The 27,398-nt window shown below is 47.8% G+C and overlaps 5 protein-coding genes across 6 annotated transcripts; 3 read left to right on the top strand and 2 right to left on the bottom strand.

The window, feature by feature from the left end:
• Positions 1-1,036: 1,036 nt before the first annotated feature.
• gimap4 (GTPase IMAP family member 4) lies at positions 1,037-5,060 on the bottom strand. Its single transcript, XM_079755181.1, has 2 exons — positions 4,920-5,060; positions 1,037-4,099 (listed from the first exon to the last, which is right to left on the bottom strand). The coding sequence occupies exons 1-2, from the start codon at positions 4,948-4,950 to the stop codon at positions 3,318-3,320; spliced, it is 813 nt and encodes a 270-aa protein (XP_079611307.1). The 5' UTR covers positions 4,951-5,060; the 3' UTR covers positions 1,037-3,317.
• A 414-nt stretch (positions 5,061-5,474) lies between these two features.
• Positions 5,475-9,194, bottom strand: chmp4c (charged multivesicular body protein 4C). Its single transcript, XM_079754935.1, has 5 exons — positions 8,834-9,194; positions 7,655-7,832; positions 7,348-7,456; positions 7,062-7,203; positions 5,475-5,918 (listed from the first exon to the last, which is right to left on the bottom strand). Exons 1-5 carry the CDS (start codon positions 9,057-9,059, stop codon positions 5,857-5,859), a joined length of 717 nt encoding a protein of 238 aa, XP_079611061.1. The 5' UTR covers positions 9,060-9,194; the 3' UTR covers positions 5,475-5,856.
• A 29-nt stretch (positions 9,195-9,223) lies between these two features.
• zfand1 (zinc finger, AN1-type domain 1) lies at positions 9,224-12,966 on the top strand. The gene is made up of 9 exons (XM_079754934.1): positions 9,224-9,442; positions 9,562-9,653; positions 10,200-10,242; positions 10,324-10,363; positions 10,467-10,597; positions 11,117-11,208; positions 11,440-11,558; positions 11,967-12,122; positions 12,728-12,966. Exons 2-9 carry the CDS (start codon positions 9,599-9,601, stop codon positions 12,902-12,904), a joined length of 813 nt encoding a protein of 270 aa, XP_079611060.1. The 5' UTR covers positions 9,224-9,442; positions 9,562-9,598; the 3' UTR covers positions 12,905-12,966.
• Positions 12,967-14,712: 1,746 nt separating this feature from the next.
• Positions 14,713-22,213, top strand: maf1b (MAF1 homolog, negative regulator of RNA polymerase III b). Of its 2 annotated transcripts, XR_013812605.1 has the most exons (9): positions 14,713-15,168; positions 15,511-15,612; positions 18,736-18,867; positions 19,622-19,784; positions 20,122-20,243; positions 20,605-20,724; positions 20,808-20,906; positions 21,112-21,363; positions 21,401-22,213. XR_013812605.1 is itself a non-coding variant. In XM_079755229.1 (8 exons), the coding sequence occupies exons 2-8, from the start codon at positions 15,530-15,532 to the stop codon at positions 21,134-21,136; spliced, it is 744 nt and encodes a 247-aa protein (XP_079611355.1). In that variant the 5' UTR covers positions 14,713-15,168; positions 15,511-15,529; the 3' UTR covers positions 21,137-22,213. The 2 variants fall into 2 exon arrangements, 1 of the variants encoding a protein (XP_079611355.1); XM_079755229.1 differs by having other exon boundaries at positions 21,112-22,213.
• Positions 22,214-22,857: 644 nt separating this feature from the next.
• LOC307089141 (leucine-rich repeat-containing protein 14) lies at positions 22,858-25,960 on the top strand. Its single transcript, XM_079755267.1, has 3 exons — positions 22,858-23,383; positions 23,601-24,437; positions 25,287-25,960. The coding sequence occupies exons 1-3, from the start codon at positions 23,106-23,108 to the stop codon at positions 25,852-25,854; spliced, it is 1,683 nt and encodes a 560-aa protein (XP_079611393.1). The 5' UTR covers positions 22,858-23,105; the 3' UTR covers positions 25,855-25,960.
• The last annotated feature ends 1,438 nt before the right edge of the window (positions 25,961-27,398 follow it).

Below are 27,398 nucleotides of genomic sequence, written 5' to 3'. Positions count from 1 at the left end.
CTCCGGAAGCTTTCACCTGACGTCCGACCGCAAGGCCGTGGAGCAACATGGAGGATACGGGGAGGAGGGGGATAAACACTACAGACCGGTGAGTAACGACGAGGACTTCAGAGAGAAGAGTGGCGAGGGGAGAGGAGCAGAGAGGGAGGGCGAGGAGAGGGGAGAGAGTAGAAAGGAGGGAGGATGAGCAGTGTTTATCTCAGTAGTCCTGTATCGCATCGTTCTGTCTCCTCTGTAACTTCGGGTGTTTTGATTACATTTTAAATAATAAAGAACATTGTTTTTTTTTTAAAAAGCGCCTCTTTTTCTCTCTCCCCCCCCCCACCCACCCACACACACACACACGCACACACAAACTGGTTAATGGTGCTTACAATTGTATTCGTCTTTGTTGTTTACCATAATACACATCTTTTAATATTTATACTAAAACATAATATCCATTATCTCAAGTATGTGGTACGTGAAGCGCAGCCAGAAGATTAGTAGATCCTTTGTATCCTAATGAGAGTGATGGGTGATGACATCGCTTTGGCCCGGGGCATGACAAGCTAGTGATGCTAGCTAGCATAACAATCCTAACCCTGTTGCTAGACAAGGAGCTATGTGGGTCGGAGTTGTAGGAATTATTGGTACTTTATTTGGTACAACCATGGATGTAGTCTTACTACTACTACTACTACTACTACTCTAACCCAATAGATCCATGCTCTAACCGGTGTTTCTCCTGGCGCGACACTGCCCTTTAGTGGACCCGCTGGGAATGGCTGCTTGGTGTAGTATAACAAAAGGACAAATAAATATTCCCAAATAACATTACGAGTATTGATGTTCTGTAATTGCGATGATAACGACTAGTACTGTGTTAACATAACGACATCTGGCTGTTGATTCAGCGATATAATCTTAAGGTCATGTTTGACCAGAGGTGACGTTTCATGTGTAACTGGACACCTTTAGTATCTTCTCAGGCGGAAAAACCCACACAGCCCGCACTCACACAGCGTTTACACCCCACAAATACAGACACAGTCTGTTACAGGACTCAGCGGTTTATTTCAGTAGAAAAGCAGTTGAGTTGATCCTGTTTCTTAAAAAGAAAAAGGTCTAGTAACAAATAATAAACAGTAACCAATAGGAGTGAAACCATTTCATCATAATACATAACTATTATCATCCCACCTATATGACGTTCAGTAACTCATATGGACTCATGTCATTTCCTTATAGTTACTTTGATATAAGGCCGGAGCAGCTAAGGTCATAAGTCTAGTGCATTGCTTTATTTCTGTATCGTAGCCTTGTCATTTGACGGTAACATTTTCAAACGATTATTCACATTGTTTGTTATATCAGTAAAACAGGTGCCTCTGCTCTATTGGACTAAACAAACCAAACACACTAATCAGACAATCAATCTGGAGTCTCTTGCCCTCGGGGGGCTAAAAAGAAGAAATAGGAGCCTGAAATCGCTTTAGGAAACATGCTGTCTGCAATCTTTGGTCTCAATACACAGGAATCGTTTAGCACCTCGTCTAAACAGGTCAGCAATCAGTTAGTGCACTTCTGCCCCAAGAGCAGACATACAGTAGGAACCAGGACCTACTGAACAGGAGAAACAGAACCAGGAGGAACAGAACCGGGAGGAACCAGAAGATACCAGCCAGGAGAAACCAAAACCAGGAGAAACTAGAACCAGGAGAAAACTGAGAACATACTAAAGAGGCGGAACCAGTACATACTAACCAGGAAACAGGACCAGGAGGAAACGGATCATACGTGACTAGACGTACAGCATTCATCAACATGTGATGTTTTCCTGAGTAACATGTTTCCTTATTAAATGCACGACGGAAAACAACGTGAAATGCACAAGATGAACAAACTAAAACCACCCAGCCATCCCATGTCTGGCCTTAAGGTGCAGAAGTCTCCGGGCTTAAAGCAGGACAGAAGGGCATGATACGATCAATGACCTGTCCCCTCAGAGTGAAAGAACATCCTCCTAACACGGCACAGCTCCTGGGACCTTCACAACGATATAGAGGCCTAAATTAGACTACAGCAGGCTGTAGGTGGTAGGTGTTTGGAAGCTGTCTGGTGGGAGGGTGGAGGAGGTGTTTGGAAGCTCTGTCTGGTGGGAGGGTGGAGGAGGTGTTTGGAAGCTGTCTGGTGGGAGGGTGGAGGAGGTGTTTGGAAGCTGTCTGGTGGGAGGGTGGAGGAGGTGTTTGGAAGCTGTCTGGTGGGAGGGTGGAGGAGGTGTTTGGAAACTGTCTGGTGAGAGGGTGGAGGAGGTGTTTGGAAGGTCTGTCTGGTGGGAGGGTGGAGGAGGTGTTTGGAAACTCTGTCTGGTGAGAGGGTGGAGGAGGTGTTTGGAAGGTCTGTCTGGTGGGAGGGTGGAGAAGATGTAGGAGGTCTATGAAGAACCTCCCTTATTGTTAGGCTTAACACAAGATAGGATTTAGTTCCCAAAAATAAAAAACAAGGATGTCTATCAAAGAGACACACTACAGCTAACTTGAAGAGCGAAATTTTTCCATTATATATCAATATTGCTCTATTCATTAAATATTAAAATCCTGAACATGACGGACAGCAATAAATGGACTGTTTGCTTCATACATCACAACCATAACATTGTATCTAATGTAAAATGTTGGATATGTATGATGTATAACTTTTTTCTAAAATATTATGGTATGAATATGAATTATTTGAATAACAATGGCCCTCAAATCTAAGACTAAACTTCCCCATAGTTCCTGGTGCCGCTGAAAACCAGTCAGACGAGGCAATGCACTGAACCACTTTAGACTCGTGTGACATAGTCACGTATTGTCCTCAACTTGCATGGCCTTGCTGTACTTGAGTTACTTCTATTGGTTTTATTTCTATTTCTCTAAAAACACAAAAGTCCTTTCTATCTAGAGTATTTTGCGGCGGAAAGCATTTCCAACAGGACGAAAAAAGTACTTTATGACTTGATCAAGTCCTGATCAAGTATGAAATAATTATTCATAAAGGCCTAATGTGGCATCAACAAAATATTTTTCAAGTATTGGTAAAGTATGAAAAAATTGGTTGATAAAGGCCTGATGTGGTATTAAGAAAGTATTGATAAAGAATGAATCAAGTATGAACAAATGAGTCCTGATGTAGTAGTAACTGATTATTAATAAAGGCCGGATGTGAAATTAAAGATCAATTAGTGATCAAGTATTGACCCTGATGTAGTAGCCCTGATGTAGGATTATCAGATTATTGTACCGGCGAAGCACTTAGAGTATTGAAGCAGCGGCGGCGGTGAACCTCATGAATCAGAGCGGCTCGCTGCACAGTCTGGGGGCCGAGTTGTGTTTGGGCCGCGCCCCGAGGTCACGCCCCGCCACCGGGCCCTCCTGGGGGGTCTGTCTCTCCTCCGGCGGTCCCTTCACCTCCTCCTCCTTCCCCTCCTTCTCCTCCTTCTCCTCGGCCGTCTCGGGGAGGTATGCCCCACCCACCTCGGCCACCATCTTCTCCACGGCCTCGAACAGCTGGCCCAGCTGCGGGTGCTCGCCCCACACGTTGTTGTTGATCACAAAGTAGCGCTTCCCGCACCGCTCCAGCACCCACTTGAGGTCGCGGCCCTCCCGCCGGATGTAGCGCTCGATGGAGATGTCCTTCAGCACCTCGGACCAGGTGAACACCACCAGCGTGTGCCTCCAGGCCCGCTCCCCGAACAGGGCCATGTGCTCGGCGATGCGCCCGCGGTCCACGTCCGAGAACATGCCCACGGGGATGACCAGCAGTAAGGCGTGGGGCCCCGGCGGGCACATGGAGGCCCCCTTCAGGATCTCCTGCTGGAAGGAGGGCGGGGTGTTCTGGGAGGAGAACCAGCCCGGCGTGTCCACCACCACCACCTGCCGGCCCTCGGCCTCCGTCTGACGCTTCACGCAGAACTCGGCGGCTCGCTCCAGCCGGAACTCCTCGCGGCCCAGGATGGTGTTCCCCGTCAGGCTCTTGCCGGGCCAGCGCCAGCCCAGCAGCACAAGACGCAGCTCCTCCAGACGGTTCGCCGCCGCCGCCGCCCGCCGCGCCTCCTCTGGGTCGGGGCCGTCCTCTAGGAGGAGGGAGGAGGTGGGAGGAGAAGGGTTACTTACCTCACTGTGTAGCGGCCCCAGTGGATAGAATGGGGTTCCATGCCTCACGGTCCCAGATAGAATAATGTCACATATCTCAATGTCCCAGTGGATAGAATGATAGCACACAGACTTTTGTTTCGGTTTGTGCTTTTACAGACGATAAACAAAATAGCAGAGAAGCCACAGGCCTACATGCCAAAGCACTACTGATAAGCTTGTAAGAGATCATACATAAAATATATATGAGTATAGTATAAACTGTAAGCTAGTGGTCAACAGATTGCCATACTTCAAGTACGGTTGTAAGTCCAACTTCATCAGTAAAGTGATGATGTGTGTAGCCAGGTTAATAACCCAGCTGTTATGACGTTAAGGGACTTCTTAAAGAGTGTTCATTCGACAGTTATCTTAAAGCTATGATTAATCATACATCTGTGTTCCTGGTACAGTGACTTTAGAGCTATGAGTTAACATCTTTGTTCCTGGTACAGTGACCTTAAAGCTATGATTAAACATCTGTGTTCCTGGTACAGTGACCCATACGGCTGGTCAACCAAGAGCTGACGTCACGTTAGTCCTCCGGGAACAATAGTGACCATGTATTACATTTATATTATTATACATGTATAACGTTAGTGAGTAAAGTTACACTAAGAATTAGTTACGTGTTCAATGTATATGATTAATTGTTTTACCATACAGTCCTGTAACGAAATGCGGCATGCCACTGACATTCATTACGATAATATATTAAGACCTGCGTACCGAAACGGGACCAAAGTGTTTGTTTCAGCTCACCTGATTCCTGTCTCTTCGGTGTCCGACTCATCTTCTACTCCTGGTCTACTTATGTATTACTTCAGGGGGGTTAGTTTGTAGTGAGTTAGTAAGTAGGCATTAGTTCGGAGCAGGTTAGTTTCTGGAGGAGGATTTCCTGCCTCTCGGTCAGAAGGCGGGGCTACAACCCCGGAGGACCGGTCTCCTATTGGTCAGCGATTGTACTGCATCCTCTCTCTGGCTCTGACTGCAGCAAGCGGGAACCTCGGAGGACCGTTCTCCTATTGGTCAGCGAGGGGTACTGCACCAGATACCAGGTAGGAAACTGCTCCATAACTATTATAACTATAACATGAACCCTGTTCAGAATTTACTGTACTGTAGAATTATTAAATTCTATACAGGACTATTAAAATTATTAAAATTATCTACATATTAAACAAACTAACAATGTCAGTTGGCGTGATACGACGTCATCACAAGCCAGAGCCCACGAGGCGGGTGCATGGAGCACAGGATGTGGAGGGAACGCGCAGACAGGTCGAGTTTAACTTTCCATGACAACTTTATGGCCCCACAGCCTTTTATGCGACCAGCTTTTATTAGATGAATATAATTTACACAAGTTAAACATTAACATGATTCATTTCCCATAGCGTCGCCGTCCAACTTCCATGTTAAGTTTATCAATTCCATCATTTAATCCTTTCTGGTCCTCTTCATATATTTATTGGTTTGAATGCAATTTTTCATACGTATTTACAGCAGTCTGGTTTCATGTTCACAATGTAAAATCACAAAAAACAAAACAATTTTGAGGACATATATCATAAAAATACAGGTTATTCCTTCATTAGAATGTAATCAAAGCACTTCCTACTCCCTGGCAACACTACTGCATAATACAAAAAGACTTCATTAGTGTGTGTGTGCGTGCGTGTGTGCGTGCGTGCGTGTCTTATGTAGCCCATGAAGCCAGTTTCTTCATGTCGGTATCATCCTCCACCCTCTTCTTGGACTCTGAAAAACAAGAAGTTCAATTAAATGTGTGTTAAATCCTAGCCACAGCCACATACCTTATGATAATGCTACTGCCTTTCACTAGACCCCTAAACGATGTTGTGTTGTTTCACTACAGAAACACCCGCAGCTGAATGCTCTAAAACCCTTCTAAGAGATGATTGGTTAAGGAGCCGTTGTACCTGGCCAGTGAGTATCATCGCTAAGAGCAAGCAAAGGTCGATCATCAAAATCACGACTCTTCTGATTTGGCACCGCAGTGTCGGAACGAGCTCCCTGCTGCCGTCAGGACCGCAGAGTCGCTCACCAGCTTCAGCAAAAGACTCAAGACTCATTTGTCCAGAGTTCACCTGGACTCTGCATAGCCTCCCCCTTACAGCCCCCTCTTAAGCACTTATTGCATGTTGTACGTCTTGCCCTTAAAAATAGTGCTTAGCATTGTGTAGCATCTTATCCTAGCTATCTTTGTTGTGTACAGGGAATGGGTTAACCTAGTGATGGTTAGTGCTTGGCACTTGGTTCTATGAACATCATTACTGTACCGACAGCGCTATAGTGTTGTTTCTCTGACAAATGTATTTATTGTAAATCGCTTTGGATAAAAGCGTCTGCTAAATGTAAATGTACTAACTTATACTTATCAATAATAGTGAGTAGCAATTTACATACGTTCAATAGGGCACTGATCCTATGGGCACATATTGTCAGTTGGGGTCACAACAATTTTGACTTACCACTTATTACAGTACACCTTATAGTAAACCCTGGAATGTGGTTGTGTAAGCAGGGGGAGAGGACGTACCTCCTTCTCTTTCTTCAGACAAATGTACTTATTGTAAGTTGCTTTGGATAAAAGCGTCTGCTAAATGTAAATGTAAATGTAAAATGATACATTTAGGTAATTTAGCAGACGCTTTTATCCAAAGCAACGTACATAAGTCAGAAGAAAGAGAAACAATATATGGCTGACGGTACAGTAAGGATGCTAAGTACTATTTTTAAGTGCCAGGACGTACAACATGGAATAGTTGTACGTCCTGGCATGTTGGCATGCGTACATTAAGTGCCGGAATCAAGCGTTAGGGGTCTGAGATGGTGGTCCAAACATAGACATGACGTTAGAGCGATCAGAGAGGCACCTACGGGTTCTGTGGCTGGGGGCCCCGGAAGGCACCCTGGAGCTGGGGACCTTAGAGGAGGGCACCCTGGGGAGACGGGCCATCTCCTTCATCCTCTCCTCCTCTTCCTCCTGCTCCAGCTGCTCCAGCTCTGCTAGGAGCTCGTCCTACACACACACACACACACACACACACACACACACACACACACACACACACACACACACACACACACACACACTTCAGTAACTACTATGCATCACATGATTTAGATCGTATCTATAGACCAATCAAAATACTCGCTGCCTCACCTCGTCGAACGTGTCACCGAACGGTCGGGCAATAGCGTCGCAAATCTCCTGGGCCACTTCCTGTTGCTCTGTGATGTCCTGCATCAGAGAGTCTATCTTATCTACGTCCCTGATGTGTGTGTGAGAGAGAGAGAGAGAGAGAGAGAGAGAGAGAGAGAGAGAGAGAGAGAGAGAGAGAGAGAGAGAGAGAGAGAGAGAGAGAGAGAGAGAGAGAGAGAGAGAGAGAGAGAGAGAGAGAGAGAGCTTAGACATCAGAGCCACTATGGTCTTGATTTGAAGGCCCAGACCCACTAGGGGTTCTTCTTACATGTTCTGGTGGACCCCCTTGATGGCCTTGGCAGCGTAGCTCATGTTCTTCAGGACCTCCGTGTTGGTGCTGGCGTTCTCCAGCGCCTCCCGCTGGAACTCGATGGTGGACAGGGTCCCGTCGATCTGGGTCAGCTGCTGCTCGTGGCGCTTCTTCCTCTTCAGGGCCTGGAGGGCGCCTGGGAACACCAGGAGCGGATCAGGAGCGGGTCAGACCAGACCATGGCCGGATCAGATCAGACCAGGATCAGACCAGGACCTGGTCTGGTCTGTCCCTGGTCTGCTATGATCCTGGTATTTCCAGGATCAGGTCTGATCCGCTCCTGACCAGACGAGGAGCGGAGCGGTTCAGACCAGACCAGGATCTTCAGACCAGGACCGGATCAGACAGGACATGGTCTGATCCTGGAAACACCAGGACCAGACCAGGGCTGGATCAGACCAGACCAGGATCTGGTCTGAAACAGAGTACTCTATCATGATACTTGTTCCAAATGCTAAAACGCTCTGCTGCAGGACTGATGGAATGGATATTAATTCATTAATTCATTAATATTAATTGATAATGTTCTATCCATCTAGATCTAATAAATCAGTGTGTATTCGGTCCTCATTCCTTTGGTGTGGTGACTCCCATGAGCTCACACCCACCAGTCTACCATCCCTGGGCGTGCCCAGCTCGTTGGTTTAGTCTCCTTCTAAACATAGCAGGGATGCAGGTCATGAGAACCAGTAGACTAGGCCTTGCACTGAACTCGGTTCCTGTTTCTCTAGTGAAGCGGTGGCTCAGGAGATAGAGCGGGTTCGATACCCTGCACCTCCTAGCCGGGTGTCCTTGAGAGATAGACCTAACCCGATCTGCTCACGACGAGCATGACTGCAACCTCTGTCTTGGATGAATGTGTGAATGAATGTGTGTATGTATGTGTGCATGTGTCTGCTACACATAAATGTGTGTATGTGTGCATGTGATACAATAACTGTACAACACTTGAGTGGCCACTGGTCCGAGGGGCGCTATTTTAAGCCAGTCAATCAATTCACTGTTTAAAACACATCTTAGAGGAGCTCGCAACATCAGGCCCACCAACAACCTATTGTACATGATGTTATTGATCTGTCCCTCCGTCTCAAGTAGACAGATCTATGGTTAAAGATACATAACCAGTGTACAACATACCTCGCTTGTTTTTGGTGCCGTATTTCTTGGCGGTAGCTATCTCCTGCTCTATCTTCTGCTCCAGGTACTCCTGCTTCTTGGTCAGCATTTCCTCGGTCTCCCGGAGCCGGTGGATGGCCTCCTGTGGAGAGGCGCCCGACCGCGACTTGGACCTGGACTTGGAGGAACTGGACGAGGAACTCGAAGAGCCAGAGCTCCCTTTGAACATCCTCGACATTTTACTCATTTTGCCGGACTTTAGATTCGCGATCGATGTACCAACCAGACACGTACTAGACCCGCGTAGACCTGACAACCGTCCACGTCGGGTGAAGATCGAATCAAACCAGACCAACCACTTTTTTCGAATCTGTTCAAAACAAGCCAGTGAGAGGACGCCTTTCACTGCACCTGTCCGCGTACACACACACACACACACACACACACACCTGGGTGACGTCACGACCAACCTGACCGGAATATGTTAATTTTCTCATATATAGGAAGCCGAGTCAACCCAAAGAAATACAATTTATTTGTTTTAAACTCATCAATATGAAAAATTTGTTTGTAATTTATTAGATATAACATGTTATAATATGCCATCGTATTTAACATAGGTTTCATCGTGTAAGTTAACCTAATACGACGAAACCTACTTTAAACGCATTTGTAAATCTAATTCAACATTATAAGATGTACCTGTACTTTAACCTTGTAATATGTAAACTAGTTTAACACTGTTGCAGCGAGGTTTAGGGGGGTCAGAGGTCAAGTGACGTGAACATGGCTGAGCTGGACATCGGACAGCGCTGTGACACCGAGTTCTGCAAGCAGCAAGGTGCGTCTCCCCACGGGCGACTTTATCACAGAGACATGGGTCCGAGTGTCCCTTTGACTGTTTTGGTTTTAGAAAAGACCAAAGATGAACCTCCACCACGTCCTGTAGTGCGGTTAGCTTGTTGCTAATGCTAACGTGATTCGGATGGGAGTCGGAGCTCTCCGTCCTAGATCCCTCCATGAATAGTTCATATAGTGCTCTTATGGTGTTTATTGGCGATAAACTCCCCGATTTTGCGTCTCCACGGTGAGCTTGTGTGCGTTAGTCCTCTGTGTGTCAGCATGCCCTGTTTTCCCTACAGTCCACGTTCTGAAGGGCTGTTTATGGAAGATATGTTCTTCACTGTTATGAAGTGGTTGAAGCTTCAAACTTCTTGACAGAGAGCTGCTACTAGTCTCTAGTTCCAGTCCACTAACCAGAGACTAATGCTGACGTCCTCCGAGTCGTTAAAGACTAATAGTAGAAGCTCACACTGTGTCAATTTGTATCACAATGGTTTTTGAACCACAATGGTTTTATAATGACAATGGTTCATCTTTTTTCTAGATTTCCTCCCTTTTGGCTGCGACTCCTGTGGCGGAGTCTTCTGGTAAGATTGGATTGTAATGTTATTTCGATTTGTAGCTGATTAAAGTGAAGTCCTGAATCACATTTTTTCCCGAATTTGCAGTATTGAACACAGAAGTAGATCCTCACATTCATGCCCAGAGGTAAGCCTGTCTTATATACTATCATGAATATCCTCATGTGAAATGCGATGTTTTACTATCTTCTTATGTGAATGTTGAATGTCTTGGGTTGTGTATTCTCTAGAAGCCGTCTGTCCCAAGAGACTTCCGGTCGACTGGGGGGACTCAGAGTTACCCTTGCTCCTTCCAGGACTGCAGAGGGAAAGAGCTGGTCCCTGTGACCTGTCCACACTGCGGAAAACACTTCTGCCTGCCGTAGGTCCAGATTCACTCTCTACTACTACTACTATAATACTATTACTACTATAATACTACCACTACTACTACTGTTACTAGTACTACTGTCTTTAGGTTCCCTCTCGAGGCACTACTACTTCTATTAATACTATTAACATAACTAATACTGTTATTAGTACTATTACTACTACTATTACTAGTACTACTACTGTTACTAGTAGTACTACTACTACTACTACTAGTTCTACTACTACTGTTACTACTACTATACTACTACCCACCGTTTCCCTCGAGATACTAATAATAATACTACTAGTACGACTAATACTAATAGCTGTAGGGTCCCTCTATAGCCGCTATTAATAGATAATACTAATAATAATGTTTGTAGTCCTGGGTTTCCCACAGTACACAACAGAGACAGGTTGCTGTGCGGGGATGGTGCTGTCATGTCGTTTCCAGAGGAATGTGGAGGCTATTGAGGGAAGCATCTCCACTGGATCTCCACTAACCGCCTCCATTTTCCTGGTTCCACAGCCATCGACACCAGGATGACCACTCCTGTGAGAAACTGGAGGCGCCCAGACCCAAGATGGCGGCCACCAAGGAGCTGGTCCAGAAGATAGTGGGTGAGTTAACGATTGCGTTCTGTTTTTTACAACCCTAGATGGAGTCGTAGTCAGTGGAACTTCCGGCTTCCTGTTCAACTCCCTTCTGTTTGCGAGCAGACACTGTTTAGAAACGCGTCGTATACCATCTTGGGCGGCATGCGGCTCCATTCCTCCATGCCGACCATTCATCCTGTGTGTGTGTGTGTGTGTGTGTGTGTGTGTGTGTGTGTGGGTCTGTGATGACTCCAGAGTCCAAAAAGCCAGGGCCTCCTAAGGGACGACGAGGAGCGAAGAGCAGTGCGACGGCGGCGAAAGTGGCGTTGATGAAACTGAAGCTCCACGCCACAGGAGATAAAGGACTGCCGCAGGTCAACTGCTGCTCATCATTATAGATGCATCATTAGTCTACATAAGATTGCTGGCTTTGTATGTTGTACTTCATGGCACAGTACTTAACATTGTGCAGCATCTTATCTTAGCTATCTATGTTGTTTACGGAGAATGGTTTAACCTATTGATTGTTGGTGCTTGGCACTTGTTTATATGAACATCCTTACTGTACCGACAGCGATATGTTTTTGTTTCTCTGACAAATGTAATTATTGTAAATTGCTTTGGATAAAAGTGTCTGCTAATAGTGAGTAACAATTTACATACGTTCAATAGGGCATTGATCCTATGGGCAAATATTGATTGTCAGTTGGGGTTACAACAATTTTGACTTACCACTTACAGTACACCTTAGAGTAAACCCTGGAATATGGTTGTGTAAGCAGGTGGAGAGGACGTACCTCCAGGTGTACCTTCCCAAAGAGTCTTCCCCGCCCAGCCAGCCCATGTTCTTCTGTTCCAAGTGGAGTGTGGGCAAGGTGGTGGACTACGCTGCCTCTCTGGCCGGCCTCAGGAACGACAACAACGTGCTCACTGCAAAGGTAGTGTAGCAACGCACAGCAACTTAGTGTGTTAAAGTAGCTTAGCAAGCAACATACCTGCAGCTGAACTTATGTTAACACAACAACGTACTGAGAACTATGCGTATGGTCACAAAATGACATACTCACACTATTAGGCTAACCTTTACATGACAAAAAACTGACCGGAAGCAAGATACGAACACTGCTCGTCCCTCAAGTCTTATCGAATAGAGCTATCAAGATGCTAACCCTGCTTGTCTCTCCTCATGTCTTATTGAATCGAGCTATCAAGACACTAACTTTCTCCAGCAAGTACAGAAACACATGCGCAAACACACGCGCACACATACACAGAAAAGCACATACACAGACATCTTGCATCTCATGTCTTATTGAATAGAGCTATCAAGATGCTAACACCGGTTGCCTATCCTCATGTCTTATTGAATAGAGCTATCAAGATGCTAACACCGGTTGCCTTTCCTCATGTCTTATTGAATAGAGCTATCAAGATGCTAACACTGCTTGCCTATCCTCATGTCTTATTGAATAGAGCTGACACTGCTTCTCTCCTATGGTCTAATAGAATAGAGCTAACATGCTACTTGTGTTGACCCTATCAGAAGCTGCGTCTGTGCCATCCAGAGACTGGTGAGGCTCTCCGGATGGACGAAACCCTGCTTTCACTGCTCTCCCACCTCGACGCGCCACTCCACAACGGGGGCAACGTGGTCCTAGAGTACCTGGACCCCCACCTGACCAAGCTGGACCAGGTGGCCTCCTACCTTCCCCAGACCTAGCGGCCAGCGCTACGCTGGGCTAGCTTGTTTATAATTCTGCTCTATTAAAGTTTTTAATGGTGCACCTGGCGAGCTTTGTGTTTTGTGTTCATGTGACTGGGTGATGTTGACAGGAAAGGAAAAGAGGAAGGTGATCTGCTGTTGAAGTGCTCTATTAATTCTCAATATGCAACTTCTGTTGTTTACATCCTTTGGCAACTGCTAAATAGCTTAGCTTAATGTGATTATATTCATAAACTCCCCATATATCAGTTCCTTAAAGGTAGAATACATCCAAATACAATGATGAATCGACAACATGCAGGTTGAGCATTAAAAGGTCAACAGGCTGGGGCTCTTAGCAGGAAAATAAGGCTTTAAAACTACAATATATGATTGATATAAGAAGGTTTATAGCAACAGGGTTATCGGTCTTGTGATTCTGCAATTAACACTTCTAGCACACCTCTTCCAGAAAACATGTTTTGATATTATATCGTTATGTATTATATTGCAGGTTTATCAGGACAGATGTAGACTTGTATATATTCCCAGTTACATGGTTATAAAGCTGATCTTAAGTATACTTAGCTGATATACTGTTGTTTAACTGCATGATTATATTAAATCCCTGCTTATAACCTGAACAGTTGAAAGGTTTTTATATTTAGTCGTTACTTTGACATACATGAAAGGTGTTCAACATCCAGCTCCATGCCACTGGAGCTGGAGGTTGTGCACAGTGATGACCATTCAACTTGTTGGACTATAACGTGATAACCTATTCGTTCATTACACTGAGCAAGGCTATTCAGAGTGCTTTAATTATGCAATAATCATATATTTTATAATTGTCAAAAGATCATTAAGAGTCATTCATGTACAAGATGGTTAATGAGGTCGTTGGCTCGAAAAGTGACATGTCCGACCCAAGAGTGATGACTAGGAAGAGAATAGCTTTATAATGACATTCAGATAAGAGAAGATTTATAATAAGGACGTTGGGCATCATAATTAGAAGCCGATGCATCAATAGTGAACTTCTGCATGCTCTTTGTTTTTCCTTATTTTCCATCAAACTAATGTGTATTGTAATACATCACAAGCTTATAAAAACTGAGACCAGCTGGGTTAAATAGTAATAATTGTAATCTGTATTATGATACATAATTCTATCACTCGCATAAATAGAGAGACACCTCAAAGACCAACTGGGGTAGATAATCACAATCCAATTTATATCATAATAAACACTTTTAGTATATGCTACAAGTGAACCTCCTAAAATGGCGCAATTTGATTGGTTCGCTATCTCGGGATACTGGGCCATATCCCATGATTGATATCTCAAACTGAGGATATTGTTTTCATCGCAAAATGTCCCGCTCTGTTCGCTATTATAAACAAATAAATCCTGGCAAAAAGTATTCTTTTGTTAATTTTTTTGAGTGTACACGTGTATATACTAACACAATTATTCGGCTCACGCTCCGTGAATAGTGAGGACTATTCACAGTAAATATTGGGAAAATTCCCAACTATTCAAATCGCTTTCGGAGAAGGATAATGTTAAATATCATACGCCATAGAGACTTATTACAGACCAGCTGGGGTAAACACGGTTTCGATATTACATGTGGGTTGGACGACACCCAATCTAACCAATCACGTCAGTCATCGCTTAAACGAACAACCCCTCCAGCCAATCACATCAGTATCGTATAAACAAACAAGCCCGATAGCTACTCACAGACGTGTGGGCGTGCCACGTGACTAGGGGGGTTTATAAACCAATAGGCGGGGCTTCATTGTACACAGACGTTGTCGAGCTGTTGTTTTGGTCGGACTGAGCGGTTTCTTCACAAGCTTTTGACCAAACCACCATCGAGGTTCTTGTATCGCAGGTCAGGTAGTTCAGTAGTTTCGTTTTAGATCGGGTCGTGGTAAAGCACCTCGGTCCGCCAGAGCTCCGGTACTTAAAGGTAGGGATGCCGCTGCAGAGCCGACCCCACGGATACCTCACCGCCCGGGACTGCAACTCAACGACGCGTTTAATCGGGACTAGTAGCTGTTGTATACCGTTAAACAGTACCAGGATAAATCGCTCTCGACCGAGTGTTTTAAAGACAGGTTTAAGATCAGCTGCGAATTAAATTAACCTAGCAGTAGAAGCTAACGTCTAGCCTGTAAACAAAGCGAAAATCGCTCTTCCTGAACCAACAGACGGATTACTCGACGACGGCCAGGTGCACTCACTGTTTTGTCCCTGCTGGGTTCATAAATCGGTGAGTTTTAACGTGTTTTCTGAGTGTAAATACACTGAACCAGGAAGACGAAGGGACAAGATTGGGTCAGAGTGGGGGAAGGGCAGCGGATCACCCGGGGAGGTGAGAGGAGGGGTGGTCGTGGCGACCCGCGGCCTCTAGGGGCGCTGCGGCCCGGTGGTCGTCGCGTCCCGCTGCTCACACTGATCCGATGCAAACACTGATGTCTGTCTATCATATGATATCTAATGTTAGTAAAGATGTGTAGGGTTGTTTTTCCGGGTCATTTTTCAAGTTGTTGTCGATATCCAGTCAGTCCCGAAGTGGTTCTGGGTGACTTATTGCGTGTTTCCTTGTTGACAGACGAGACCAACACGAGAAGATGAAACTTTTGGAGAACTCGAGCTTCGAGGCACTGAGCTCCCAGCTGTGCGTGGAGACGGGAGACTCTCGCATCCTCGGGAGGTAAACCTCACCTCACCTAACGGCAAACGCACACACACACACGAACATGCACCGACATGTCCCAAACAGACATGTCACACACCCACGACGCGATTGATCAAGTACTCCAATAAAGTTCTCTAAAATGTGTTTACTCGAGTTAAAATAGGCTGAATAATACTTGGCCAATGTGCCGTCCGTTATTGAAACACTTTACTATGTAGTAGTCGAGTATATGATACGGTACGCGGTACTGTACTAGGAAGACTTATTCTGTCCTTGATTTGCACATGTTACATGTTCTACATTTAGAAAACGTTGCCTGATTCCTCGGATTCTGAGCAAACAAAGTCAAATATGTGTGTAGGCAACGTTGTAGTGTAGTACTACAGAGTACAATATCATTACACCAGCATTACATTATCAGTTCTGCAGAGTACAAGTCAGTACTACGGAGTACATGGCAGGTGGCTAAGGAGATAAAAAGCGTTGGCTGGTAACCGGAAGGTTGCTAGTTCGATCCCTGTCTTCTAGATGGGTGTCAATAAGAAAGACACCTCACCCTAACTTCTCCCGACGAGCTGGCTGTTGCCTTGCATGGTCGACATCGGTGTGTGAATGTGTGCAGAGTGGTCAGTGGTTAGAAAAGCGCTAAATAAAGGCAAAGAAGTTACACCATCATTACAACATCAGTACTACAGGGTAAAGAGGAGTGTAATGAGCAAATTAAGGTATTTCTGGTGAGTCAGAGGCTTGGAAGTGAAACCCTGAACCAGGGGAAACCAGGTCACGTCTCTCCTACTGATAACCAGTCAGTGGTAGGTTACACAACATGGGGGCAGGGTTTTGAATTTTTGAGCCACAGCCGCTGTAAACACCAGCCCCCCCTCAACAGGGGAGGCGTAGTGAAGTTATATCACCCTAGGTATGTCACGGTAGGTTACCATGGTTACATAACGAGACGGGGTGTGTTGGCATGCCGACGGCCAACCGCTAGACACATCATGTGCCCTGGTGTGGTGACCCAGTGTCCTTTAACACCACGCTGGCTATAAGGAGTCCAGGACACACAATCACACACCAACAGAAACACAAACGCATGTAAATAATACAGCAGAGGCTGCTGACAGGTCCGAGGGGGGGGGGGGGGATATTTTAACTGCAACCTCCACACTGGGCGACTGGTGTCTGGTCTCTGGGTGGTTCTGGTGGGGGTACAGCGATTAGAGGATTGCACTCTGAACAGTGCTATTAAAATGTCTGTTTGGTAACCTTAAAGGCTTAGCTACACAGAGTGCTTCTGGTCGCACTATCAAAATAGGAACATTGGTCCATCACTTTTCTATGACCAATGGTTGCACAGTGAGGAAACCTAGACAAACAAGAAAATTCCGCAACCTGCAAGCTGCAGACAGAACCAAAATAAAGCTACAACGGCGATGCGCCAGCTTAGAATGCTGTGCGGCCCATTAGAGATGGGCGATATGGCCTAAAATCCATATTGCGATATACATTGCAGCCTCTTGCGATAACGATATATATCACAATATAAAATCTGAACAAATTCAGAACAGGTTACATAGACCCTAAGGAAAGCCAAACTGCTAAATGTATTTTAAAAAAAGAGAAATGTATTATGTCATTTCAAGAACATTTATTGTGAAACACTGTTATCATACAACATAATGTTGCAGATAAATAAAATTAATATTGGGTTTCTTTCCTTTAGTGCAAACCCTTCTAAAAGGCACTACACTTAGTTTAAGTCTGCAGAGAACAGGAAAAATGGGTGTCTTTCTAGATAAGGAACAGACACTGTACTGACAATTAGGGATGGGCATGATTAATTGATGATCGATCATTGATTGTTACGATTTTTGTCGATTACGTGATATTTTTTATCGATCAAAAGAAAGTTGACCCAGCCGGAGAGGTGGTCTCGGAGACGTTGCTCAACATGGAGCAAAGAGGAGACGGTACGTCTATTGGATATTTGGGTCCGATATCCAAAAGACATTCCATCTCCTCTTTGCTCCATGTTGAGCCACCACCCGACGGTCCGACAAAAGCAAGTAAAAAGTATGCTGGAAAACATAACTTAAAAATGCCGATGCATTTAACACATTCCGAGTCAGGATGAGGGAGAAGGAGTTGGACCAGTCCGCAGATCAATGTATATCACGCTGGATATCCATGATTGTTTACTTTCACCGGTGCTTCCCCCCCCCCCCTTTTTCTTTAACGCTTTACCCCGCCCCAGACCTTTTTGTCCAATGATTTAACGTTCTTTGCACACATGCAGTTTTGTTGACGAATTCTGGCACTGTTGCAAAAATTGCAATGTGAAAAGGAACCGCACCAAACCAAAAATTAAACATTGTATTTTGCGTCATCAACATGCATTATCGCGATAGAGCGATAGAATTAAAATCTCTATCGTAGGCAATTTTTTATCGTTTATATCGTATATCGTCTATATCGCGCATTACTACGGCCCATGCTGTCATCAATAAGGCCACCGGGTCGCCGACAGTACCGTAATGACATTCAAACCTGTTGGACTATTATTTGACAAGGTAGTCGTTTATTGCACAGAGCAAGGCTATTCAGAGTGTTTTAATTGATGCAATAATCATATCATTTATACTTATCGAAAGATCATTAAGAGTCATACATTTAAAAGAGAAAGATCAATACAAGTACAAGATGGAAAAAAACAGCACATAGCGCTGACTAGTTAGAAAATCACGGAGACAACGAATTGCCAGTGCAAGCTGCAAGCTGCCGAGGGAACCAAAACAAAGCTACAGCGATGCAGTAGCAGCTTAGAATGCTGTGCGACACATGCTGTCCCCAGAGTGCCATCTGTGTTCGAAGGGGGCTACGCTACATTAGCTAAACAATGGCTGGAGGAAGCTCTGTATCCAACTAAAAGACACCTGTGGTCGTCAGTGTGGGAGTATTTTGGATACACAAAGAATGACCCGGTGGTTCGTGACGACGGATATCAAATCCGCAAACGTTGTGTATTGTGTTTTGTTGTTGATACTAATGCCAGAATCCCTAAACCTGTCTAACATCATGTTTACCTTCATGTCCCCCTCTCTCTCTCCCTCTCTCGTCTCTGTGTCTCTCCCTCTCCAGGATCGAGAGCTACTCCTGTAAGATGGCGGGAGACGACAAGCACATGTTCAAACAGTTCTGTCAGGAGGGGGAGCCCCACGTCTTGGAGGCCCTGTCACCCCCACAGTCCACCTGCGCCACCAGCCCCTCTCAGTGAGTACTGCCGTTTCATTTCCATTCAAAAAGCTTTATGGCACGACCGTTGTTGTGAACAGTGTTACTGATGCACTTTGTATACCTGATGGAAGTATGTTTTCTTTCCCTACAAGAGTTTTCTACTTTGTTAATGCATCATAATTTAAAAAATATATATAATAAAATAAAATAAAATATATATATATTTTATACATTGGTAGTCAAGGCGGGGCCCTATTGTTGTGCTGGAGGAAACACTGATAACACCCCACCACGTACCGCATCCTCACAACATAACATGTCCGACCACGAATACTGCACCCTAGAAACCCCCATAGCACCCCAGCGAAGGGAGAACTGCACCCTAGAAACATGACACCCCCTCGGCACTGAGGGCTGCACCCTCATAACCGAACACATCTCTGTTAAGACCTATCGGGTTAGTCCTAGAACACAGGTCTGGGACCGTCTACACTGGGTTTATATTGTCTTTATGGTTCCAATTCTATGTTCTCAGTCAAAGTCTCTCTCTCTATATCTCTCTCCATATCTCTCTCCCTGTCTCTCTCACTGTCTGTCTCTCTCCCTGTCTCTCTCCCTGTCTCTCTCTCTCTGTGTCTCTCTCCCTATCTCTCTCCCTGTCTCTCTCTCTCTGTCTCTCTCCCTATCTCTCTCTCCCTGGCTCTCTCTCTCTCTCTCCCTGTCTCTCTCCCTATCTCTCTCTGTCTCTCTCCCTGTCTCTCTCTGTCTCTCCCTGTCTCTCTCCCTCCAGGCTGGGGAAGAGCAGTGAGGAGGGCGAGGACCACCTGAGTGACAAGTGTTGCAGGAAGACTCTGTTCTACCTCATCACCACCCTCAACGAGTCCTTCAAGCCCGACTACGACTTCAGCACCGCCCGCTCCCACGAGTTCAGCCGCGAGCCCAGCCTCAACTGGGTCAGAACCACACAGAGGGCCTAAACACACACACACACACACACACACACACACACACACACACACACACACACACACACACACACACACACACACACACACACACACACACACACACACACACACACACACCTACATAGAGCCTGCACACACACACACACGCATGCACATACATAGAGCCTGCACATATTGCCTGGTGTGTAGAATCGACAGAAACATTAACACGCAGCCACCTTGCCCAGCGCTACTCAAGTCCCAGAACGTTTTTTTTAAAGACTCCTTAAGTGCTTTAGTCATGTTTCCTGCATGGGTCTGAACGTGTGTTTTCCTCCCCCAGGTGGCGAACGCCGTGAACAGCAGCATGTTCTCTGCCGTGGGGGAGGAGTTCAACTCCCTGGGACCTGAGGTCTGGAGCACCATCGACCAGGAGATAAACCTGCAGGGCTGTGATATATACAGGTAGGAGACCGCCTCCAGGGCTGTGATGTATACAGGTAGGAGGGCTGTGATATATACAGGTAGGAGACCGCCTCCAGGGCTGTTATCTATACAGGTAGGAGGGCTGTGATATATACAGGTTGGAGACCACCTCCCAGGTATATACTAGGGTAAAGTGTGGTCAACCTGAACTAGAGTAGACTAGCACTTCAGTTGAACAGAACCAAAGACAAGATGAGCAGAACCTAAAAGACTATCCAACAAACACCGGACCAGCCGTAGAAAAGCACAACATAGAAGTACAACCGAGGAGTCCAGCGCAGAATACAAAAAGCACCAAACCGTAACGATGGTTTGGGTCTGCGTCCGTGTGTCCTGACAGCTATAACCCCGACCTGGACTCTGACCCGTTCGGCGAGGAGGGAAGTCTCTGGTCCTTCAACTATTTCTTCTACAACAAGAAGCTGAAGAGGATCGTCTTTCTCACCTGCCGCTCCGTCAGGTATGTGACCTCGTGACCTCAGCGGGGGCATGGGGGGGGGTGACCCGGAGAGACCCTGTGTGCTGACTGTTGTGTTTCCATAGCAACAGTGTGCTCAGCGGGTACGGGCGGGACAGCCAAGACAACGAGCTGGACATGGAGCTGGAGGACGAGGAGGAGATGGACGGATTCGCCGAGGACCGGTACGGACAGCGGCCCTCAAACCCCGTCACGTGACCCCATCACGTGACCCCGCCACATGACCCCGTCACATGTCTTCATACTCCCACCACATGACTCCATAACTTGTCTTCATACTTCATCTGTAGCCGAAGGTTCTGTAGTCCCAGATACAAAAGTCTGCAGTACTTTGAGGTTCTGATTGTTCTTCTCTTCTTCTTCCTCCAGGTTCCCCAGAGCTCTGTGTGTCTGACCCACACCAAAGGACCGCCACCTCCCCTCCCCTGCTTTTATTTTTTAAATCTATCCCTTTTTTTTATCATCTTGTCTTACACAGCCTCCTCCAGTCCCCATCACCCCTACCCCCATACCCTCTGCCCTATACCCTCTGCCCATGAGGACACGATAAGGAGAAAACCTCAGACATTATGAAGAGGACAGATGTGGAGAACCCTCTCAGATGTTATGAAGAGGACAGATGTGGAGAACCCTCTCAGATGTTATGAAGAGAGGACAGATGTGGAAGAAGCCCTCTCAGATGTTATGAAGAGAGGACAGATGTGGAGAACCCTCTCAGATGTTATGAAGAGAGGACAGATGTGGAAGAAGCCCTCTCAGATGTTATGAAGAGAGGACAGATGTTGAGAACCCTCTCAGATGTTATGAAGAGAGGACAGATGTTGAGAACCCTCTTAGACGTTATGAAGAGAGGACAGATGTGGAGAACCCTCTCAGACGTTATGAAGAGACGACCGATGTGGAAGAAGTCCTCAGACGTTATGAAGAGAGGACAGCTGTGGAGAACCCCTCAGAGGTTATGAAGAGGTGTTGGTTGGGAGGGAGTGTCTCTCCTTCCTCATGAGGACTTTGTTTTTCCACGAGACCGACCACCAGCATTTCCCCAGAGACACGCGTGTGTCGGGCAGCTGGGAGGAGCTCCTTAAAGACGATCTGATCGCTACTGGTCCTCTCGCTTGTTTTTTTGTGATGCTTTCTACGCCTGCCAGTGGTTTCCGTGACAAGCACCCGGTCTCCGACTATATGCTGCATTCTGAACCCCCTGTCGGTTGAACCTATGTGTGTTTTAGTCTTTGTTCAGCTTCTGTCCTCACTGAAGAGCATCTTTTGATTTGTCTTTGTACGTGTTGTTCATGTCCTGCTGGCCTCCCCGCTGGTAACGGTGAATGTACATTCTCTTTTAATTCGGAGGCTTCCCAGCTCCGCTCGTTCAGCTTTTCTTTCCTACTTTGAGTGTTATTAATATATTTCTCTGCCGTGTTTAGAGCGTAGACAATATATCTGACATGTGAATAAAGTTTCAAAAAAACCAGCCCAGTGTCTGCTGTGGGGGCAGCAACCATAAGGTTTATTTCATGACTTCTGTTCTTTATCACTAAACCTGTGTGTATAAAAGGAGTTGATGAGTACTCATTACATTAAGGTTCACGCCGAACAGGTCAACTACAGCATGGAGAGGAGGCATTACCCACCAGCAAGGTCTTTCCACTGACTCAACCCTAGATGCTCTTCATGGAAGCTATTTAAAGTAATATGAACAGAAAGTAAAGGATACCAAAAATGGTATCCATGATGGTTGTAGATCAATACCAGCATTCTTGGAATACTACCAGTATACTTAAGTAGATCAATACCAGCAGTCTAGGAATACTACCAGTATACTTTGATCAATACCAGCGGTCTAGGAATACAACCAGTATACTAGTAGATCAATACAAGCAGTCTAGGAATATTACCAGTATACTTAGATCAATAGCAGCGGTCTAGGAATACTATCAGTGAACTTGAGTAGATCAATACCGGCGGTCTAGGAATACTACCAGTATACTTTGTTGTGATCGGTCATAACAAACTCGTATGGTGTGCACGCGCGCACGAGTGCGCCTTCTTTCCCTCAGTGTTTTCGTCATCAGTCGGCGTCAGCGGGGTGAACAGTAAACAAGGAAGGACGAGGTGTTCCGCGTCCACTGCTCTAAGAGGCTCTCCAGGCACATCAATCTAATAAATATCCGGATAAAGCCGGCCTGTCGAGGGGTGGCCGACATTATTCTGGGACTGTTTGGTGTGGATCGGATTGCCCTCATTAAACTAATGTTAGCCCGGTGGTAACGTTAGTCAGGCCGGGTCGGGTTTGTACTACAGCCACAGATATTGCGCAAAAGAAACCATTTGGATCCTCGCAGACTTTCCAGATCCACAAAGCGATGGTGCTGTCCCTGGTGGACCTGTGTGCCAAGGAGGTGGTGAGAGACCACAGCTCCTCTCCCTCCTGGCTGTGCTGCGTTCCCCGGGAGCTGTACGACGCCCTGCTGCGGGCCGCCTGCTCCGGCGGCCGGCCGCTGGCGGTGGGCGAGCTGGTTCAACGCTGGCCCGAGCGGCGGCTAAAGGTCGGGGACCGCCGGATCTCCGGACTCAACCCGCCCAACAGGCTCTGCATCCAGGCCCTGCTGCTCGCTGTGGTACGGGGCCTGTCCGACAACAGGTGAATTCACTCATATGTGGACCATGGGTTAGAATAATCCTAGCAGATGTAGTCCCTGTTTGGGTCAAGTGTTAACCGTGTGTGTGTGTAACTGTGTGTGTGTGTGTGTGTGTGTGTGTGTCAATGTGTGGGTCTGTGTATCTGTGTGTGTGTCTGTATCTGTGTGTGTGTGTCTGTGTATCTGTGTTTGTAACCGCGTGTGTGTATGTGTGTCCAGGTCCATGCTGCAGGTCCTGGACCTGTGCGGTCTCCAGCGAGACGAGGGGGGGGACCCCATGGGGGGCTGGTCCCTGACGGTGGCCCTGTGCTCCATGCTGGTCCAGGCCCGGGCCGGGGTGCAGGCGCGGAGAGAGGGGGGGCTGGCCCGGCGGGACGGGGAGGGCGAGAGGAAGAGAGTCCTGGCCCTGGAGCGAGAGAGGGAGGGGGCGAAGAGAGAGAGAGCTCCACGCAAGAGAGAGAGGGAGGGGGAGGGGGAGGTTGCCATGGAGACAAACGGAGGCGAGGGCAGGGGGGCGGGGAGGACGGAGGAGGAGCAGTTGAAGGGGGTGAGGAGGAGGATGGAGCAGGAGCGGAGGAGAGGAGGAGAAGGGAGCGGTGGGGAGGAGTCGTCGTCGAGGGAGGGCGGTCAGGAGGTGCTGCTGCAGGTCAGGGCGGACCTCTTCGTCAACGCTCGCTCCTGGGAGCGGGTCCGCACGGCGCTCTCCGGCCCCGACCCCCTGCGGCTCTCCTGCCGGTTCCTCCGGGTGGAGGAGCTGTCCGTCTCCAACACCAGGCGGCTCCTGGAGCTGGTCCCGCCCCGGGGCCTGCTGGGGGTGGACCTCCGCTACAGCAGCCTGGGGATGGAGGGCCTGGCCTCCCTGCTGCCCCTCCTGGCCTCCTTCCCCGCCCTGGGCTCCCTGCGCCTCCACTACTGCAACCTGGAGCTGCGGGGGAGCGCGACGGGGCAGGAGGAGGTGCTGAAGGAGGTGGCCCTGGGTCTGTCCCGGCTCCCCGAGCTCCGACGGCTCAGCCTCACCGCGCTGCGCCTCCCGGGACACCTGCGCCTCCTGCTAAGGTGAGGAGGAGGAGGAGGAGGAGGAGGAGGAGGAGGAGGAGGGGAGAGGAGGAGGAGGAGGAGGAGGAGGGGTTATTGTATGTTGTACGTCCTTGCACTTAAAATAGTACCTAGCATTGTGTAGCATCTTATCCTAGCCATCTTTGTTGTACGCGGGGAATAGGTTAACCTAGTGATTGTTAGTATTGGGCACTTGGTTCTATGAACATCCTAACTGTACCGACAGCGATATATTGTAGTTTCTCTTTCTTTTGACAAATTGTCTTACTGTAAGTCGTTTTGGATGAAAGCGTCTGCTAAATGCACTAAATGTAAAGGTTAATGAGGAGGAGGTGGGGGGAGGGGAGACTGGATTTGATGAATGTTGATCTTTGAAATGCGTTTCTCTCTCTGCAGAAGTCGGGCCGGGTGATTCGATTTCAGCGTCAAATGATCACAAAATTAATTATCAAGTTTTTAGATGTCTTTTATTTTTATGATTTTTTTAATGGTTTTTTTAATGTTTTATTGAAAGTGCAGAACAGCTGGATACATATCTGTTTATCATTTTAGATTCAAACATTTTCTTTTTGACCATTTTGTGTATTTTTTTCAAAGTTCTCAATTGCAGAGGTTTTTTTGGGAGGGACATGCTGAAGAAATACATCATGTTTTCAAACGCTAAAATAATCGTTTGAACAAGCGTGATTTCAATATTGACCAAAATAATCGTGATTATGATTTCTCCCATAATCGAGCAGCCCTCAGCTGTACTTCACTGAGCCATGAGAAACATCCCATTTTAAAAGCTTTCCCGAGGGGATGTGAGAGGTGTCTCTGAACGTGTGCCCCCCCCCCCCCCCCCCCCAGCTCCCTGGCCCGGCCCCTCCACGTCCTGGAGCTCCCCTACCTCAGCCTGAGCCCCGCCGACCTGGCCTTCCTGTCCTGCTCCCACCACACCTCGTCCCTGCAGCGCCTGGACCTCAGCGAGAACCGCCTGGACGCCTCCTCGCTGCCCTCCGTCCGCCGCCTGCTGTCCTCGGCCTCCTCCTCCCTGCTGCACCTCACGCTGAGCGGCTGCGGCCTCACCGACGGCCTCCTGGGGGCGCTGCTCCCCTCGATGACCCGCTGCCGGGCCCTGCGGAGCCTGGGCCTGGCCCTCAACCCCCTGTCCCTGGCCGGCCTCACCCAGCTGGTGGAGGGCGCGCTGGGCATGGCCTCGCTGCGCCACCTGCTGTACCCCAACCCCCTGGAGGAGTACCAGCCCGGGCTGCCCGAGCTGCCCTCCAGTGCCCAGCTCCTGGACTGGCCCCTGGACGAGCTGCAGGACGCCAGCGCCACCTCCAGCCAGCTGCACCGCCTGGTGAGGGAGGCGGGCCGCACCGACCTGGTGCTGACCTGCGACCTGCTCAACTACCACCACGACCTCCTGGACTAGACCTAACTACCACCACGACCTCCTGGACTAGACCTAACTACCACCACGACCTCCTGGACTAGACCTAACTACCACCACGACCTCCTGGACTAGACCTAACTACCACCACGACCTCCTGGACTAGACCTAACTACCACCACGACCTCCTGGACTAGACCTAACTACCACCACGACCTCCTGGACTAGACCTAACTACCACCACGACCTCCTGGACTAGACCTAACTACCACCACGACCTCCTGGACTAGACCTAACTACCACCACGACCTCCTGGACTAGACCTAACTACCACCACGACCTCTTGGACTAGACCTAACTACCACCACGACCTCCTGGACTAGACCTAACTACCACCACGACCTCCTGGACTAGACCTAACTACCACCACGACCTCCTGGACTAGACCCACCACCACGACCTCCTGGACTAGACCTAACTACCACCACGACCTCCTGGACTAGACCTAACTACCACCACGACCTCCTGGACTAGACCTAACTACCACCACGACCTCCTGGACTAGACCTAACTACCACCACGACCTCTTGGACTAGACCTAACTACCACCACGACCTCCTGGACTAGACCTAACTACCACCACGACCTCCTGGACTAGACCTAACTACCACCACGACCTCTTGGACTAGACCTAACTACCACCACGACCTCCTGGACTAGACCTAACTACCACCACGACCTCCTGGACTAGACCTAACTACCACCACGACCTCCTGGACTAGACCTAACTACCACCACGACCTCCTGGACTAGACCTAACTACCACCACGACCTCCTGGACTAGACCTAACTACCACCACGACCTCCTGGACTAGACCTACCACCACGACCTCCTGGACTAGACCTGCCCCACTACCATCAAGACCTCCTGGTGGACCAGAGAGACCTGCTCCTGGACTAGACCTCATGGTGGACTGATGGGACCTCCTCCTGGACTAGACCTCATGGTGGACCAGAGAGACCTCCTCCTGGACTAGACCTCATGGTGGACTAATGGGACCTCCTCCTGGACTAGACCTCATGGTGGACTGATGGGACCTCCTCCTGGACTAGATCTCATGGTGGACTGATGGGACCTCCTCCTGGACTAGACCTCATGGTGGACTGATGGGACCTCCTCCTGGACTAGACCTCATGGTGGACTGATGGGACCTCCTCCTGGACTAGACCTCATGGTGGACTGATGGGACCTCCTCCTGGACTAGATCTCATGGTGGACTGATGGGACCTCCTCCTGGACTAGACCTCATGGTGGACTGATGGGACCTCCTCCTGGACTAGACCTCATGGTGGACTGATGGGACCTCCTCCTGGACTAGACCTCATGGTGGACTGATGGGACCTCCTCCTGGACTAGACCTCATGGTGGACTGATGGGACCTCCTGGTCTCCGGTTGAAGAACACAAAGTGCCTGACAACAACCAGGTCGTTTTCATGGCCTTATTTAAAAAAATACATTTTAAAAAAAAAGTTTCCATGAGATGTGATGTGAGACCCTGGACTGAACTTGTGCGTGTCCGTGAGT

Source organism: Pollachius pollachius, assembly GCF_949987615.1.
Source record: "Pollachius pollachius genome assembly, chromosome: 17".
Classification (NCBI taxonomy): Eukaryota; Metazoa; Chordata; class Actinopteri; order Gadiformes; family Gadidae; genus Pollachius; species Pollachius pollachius.
Note: the sequence above shows the minus strand (reverse complement) of the source record. Positions and strands in the feature narration are given on the sequence as shown.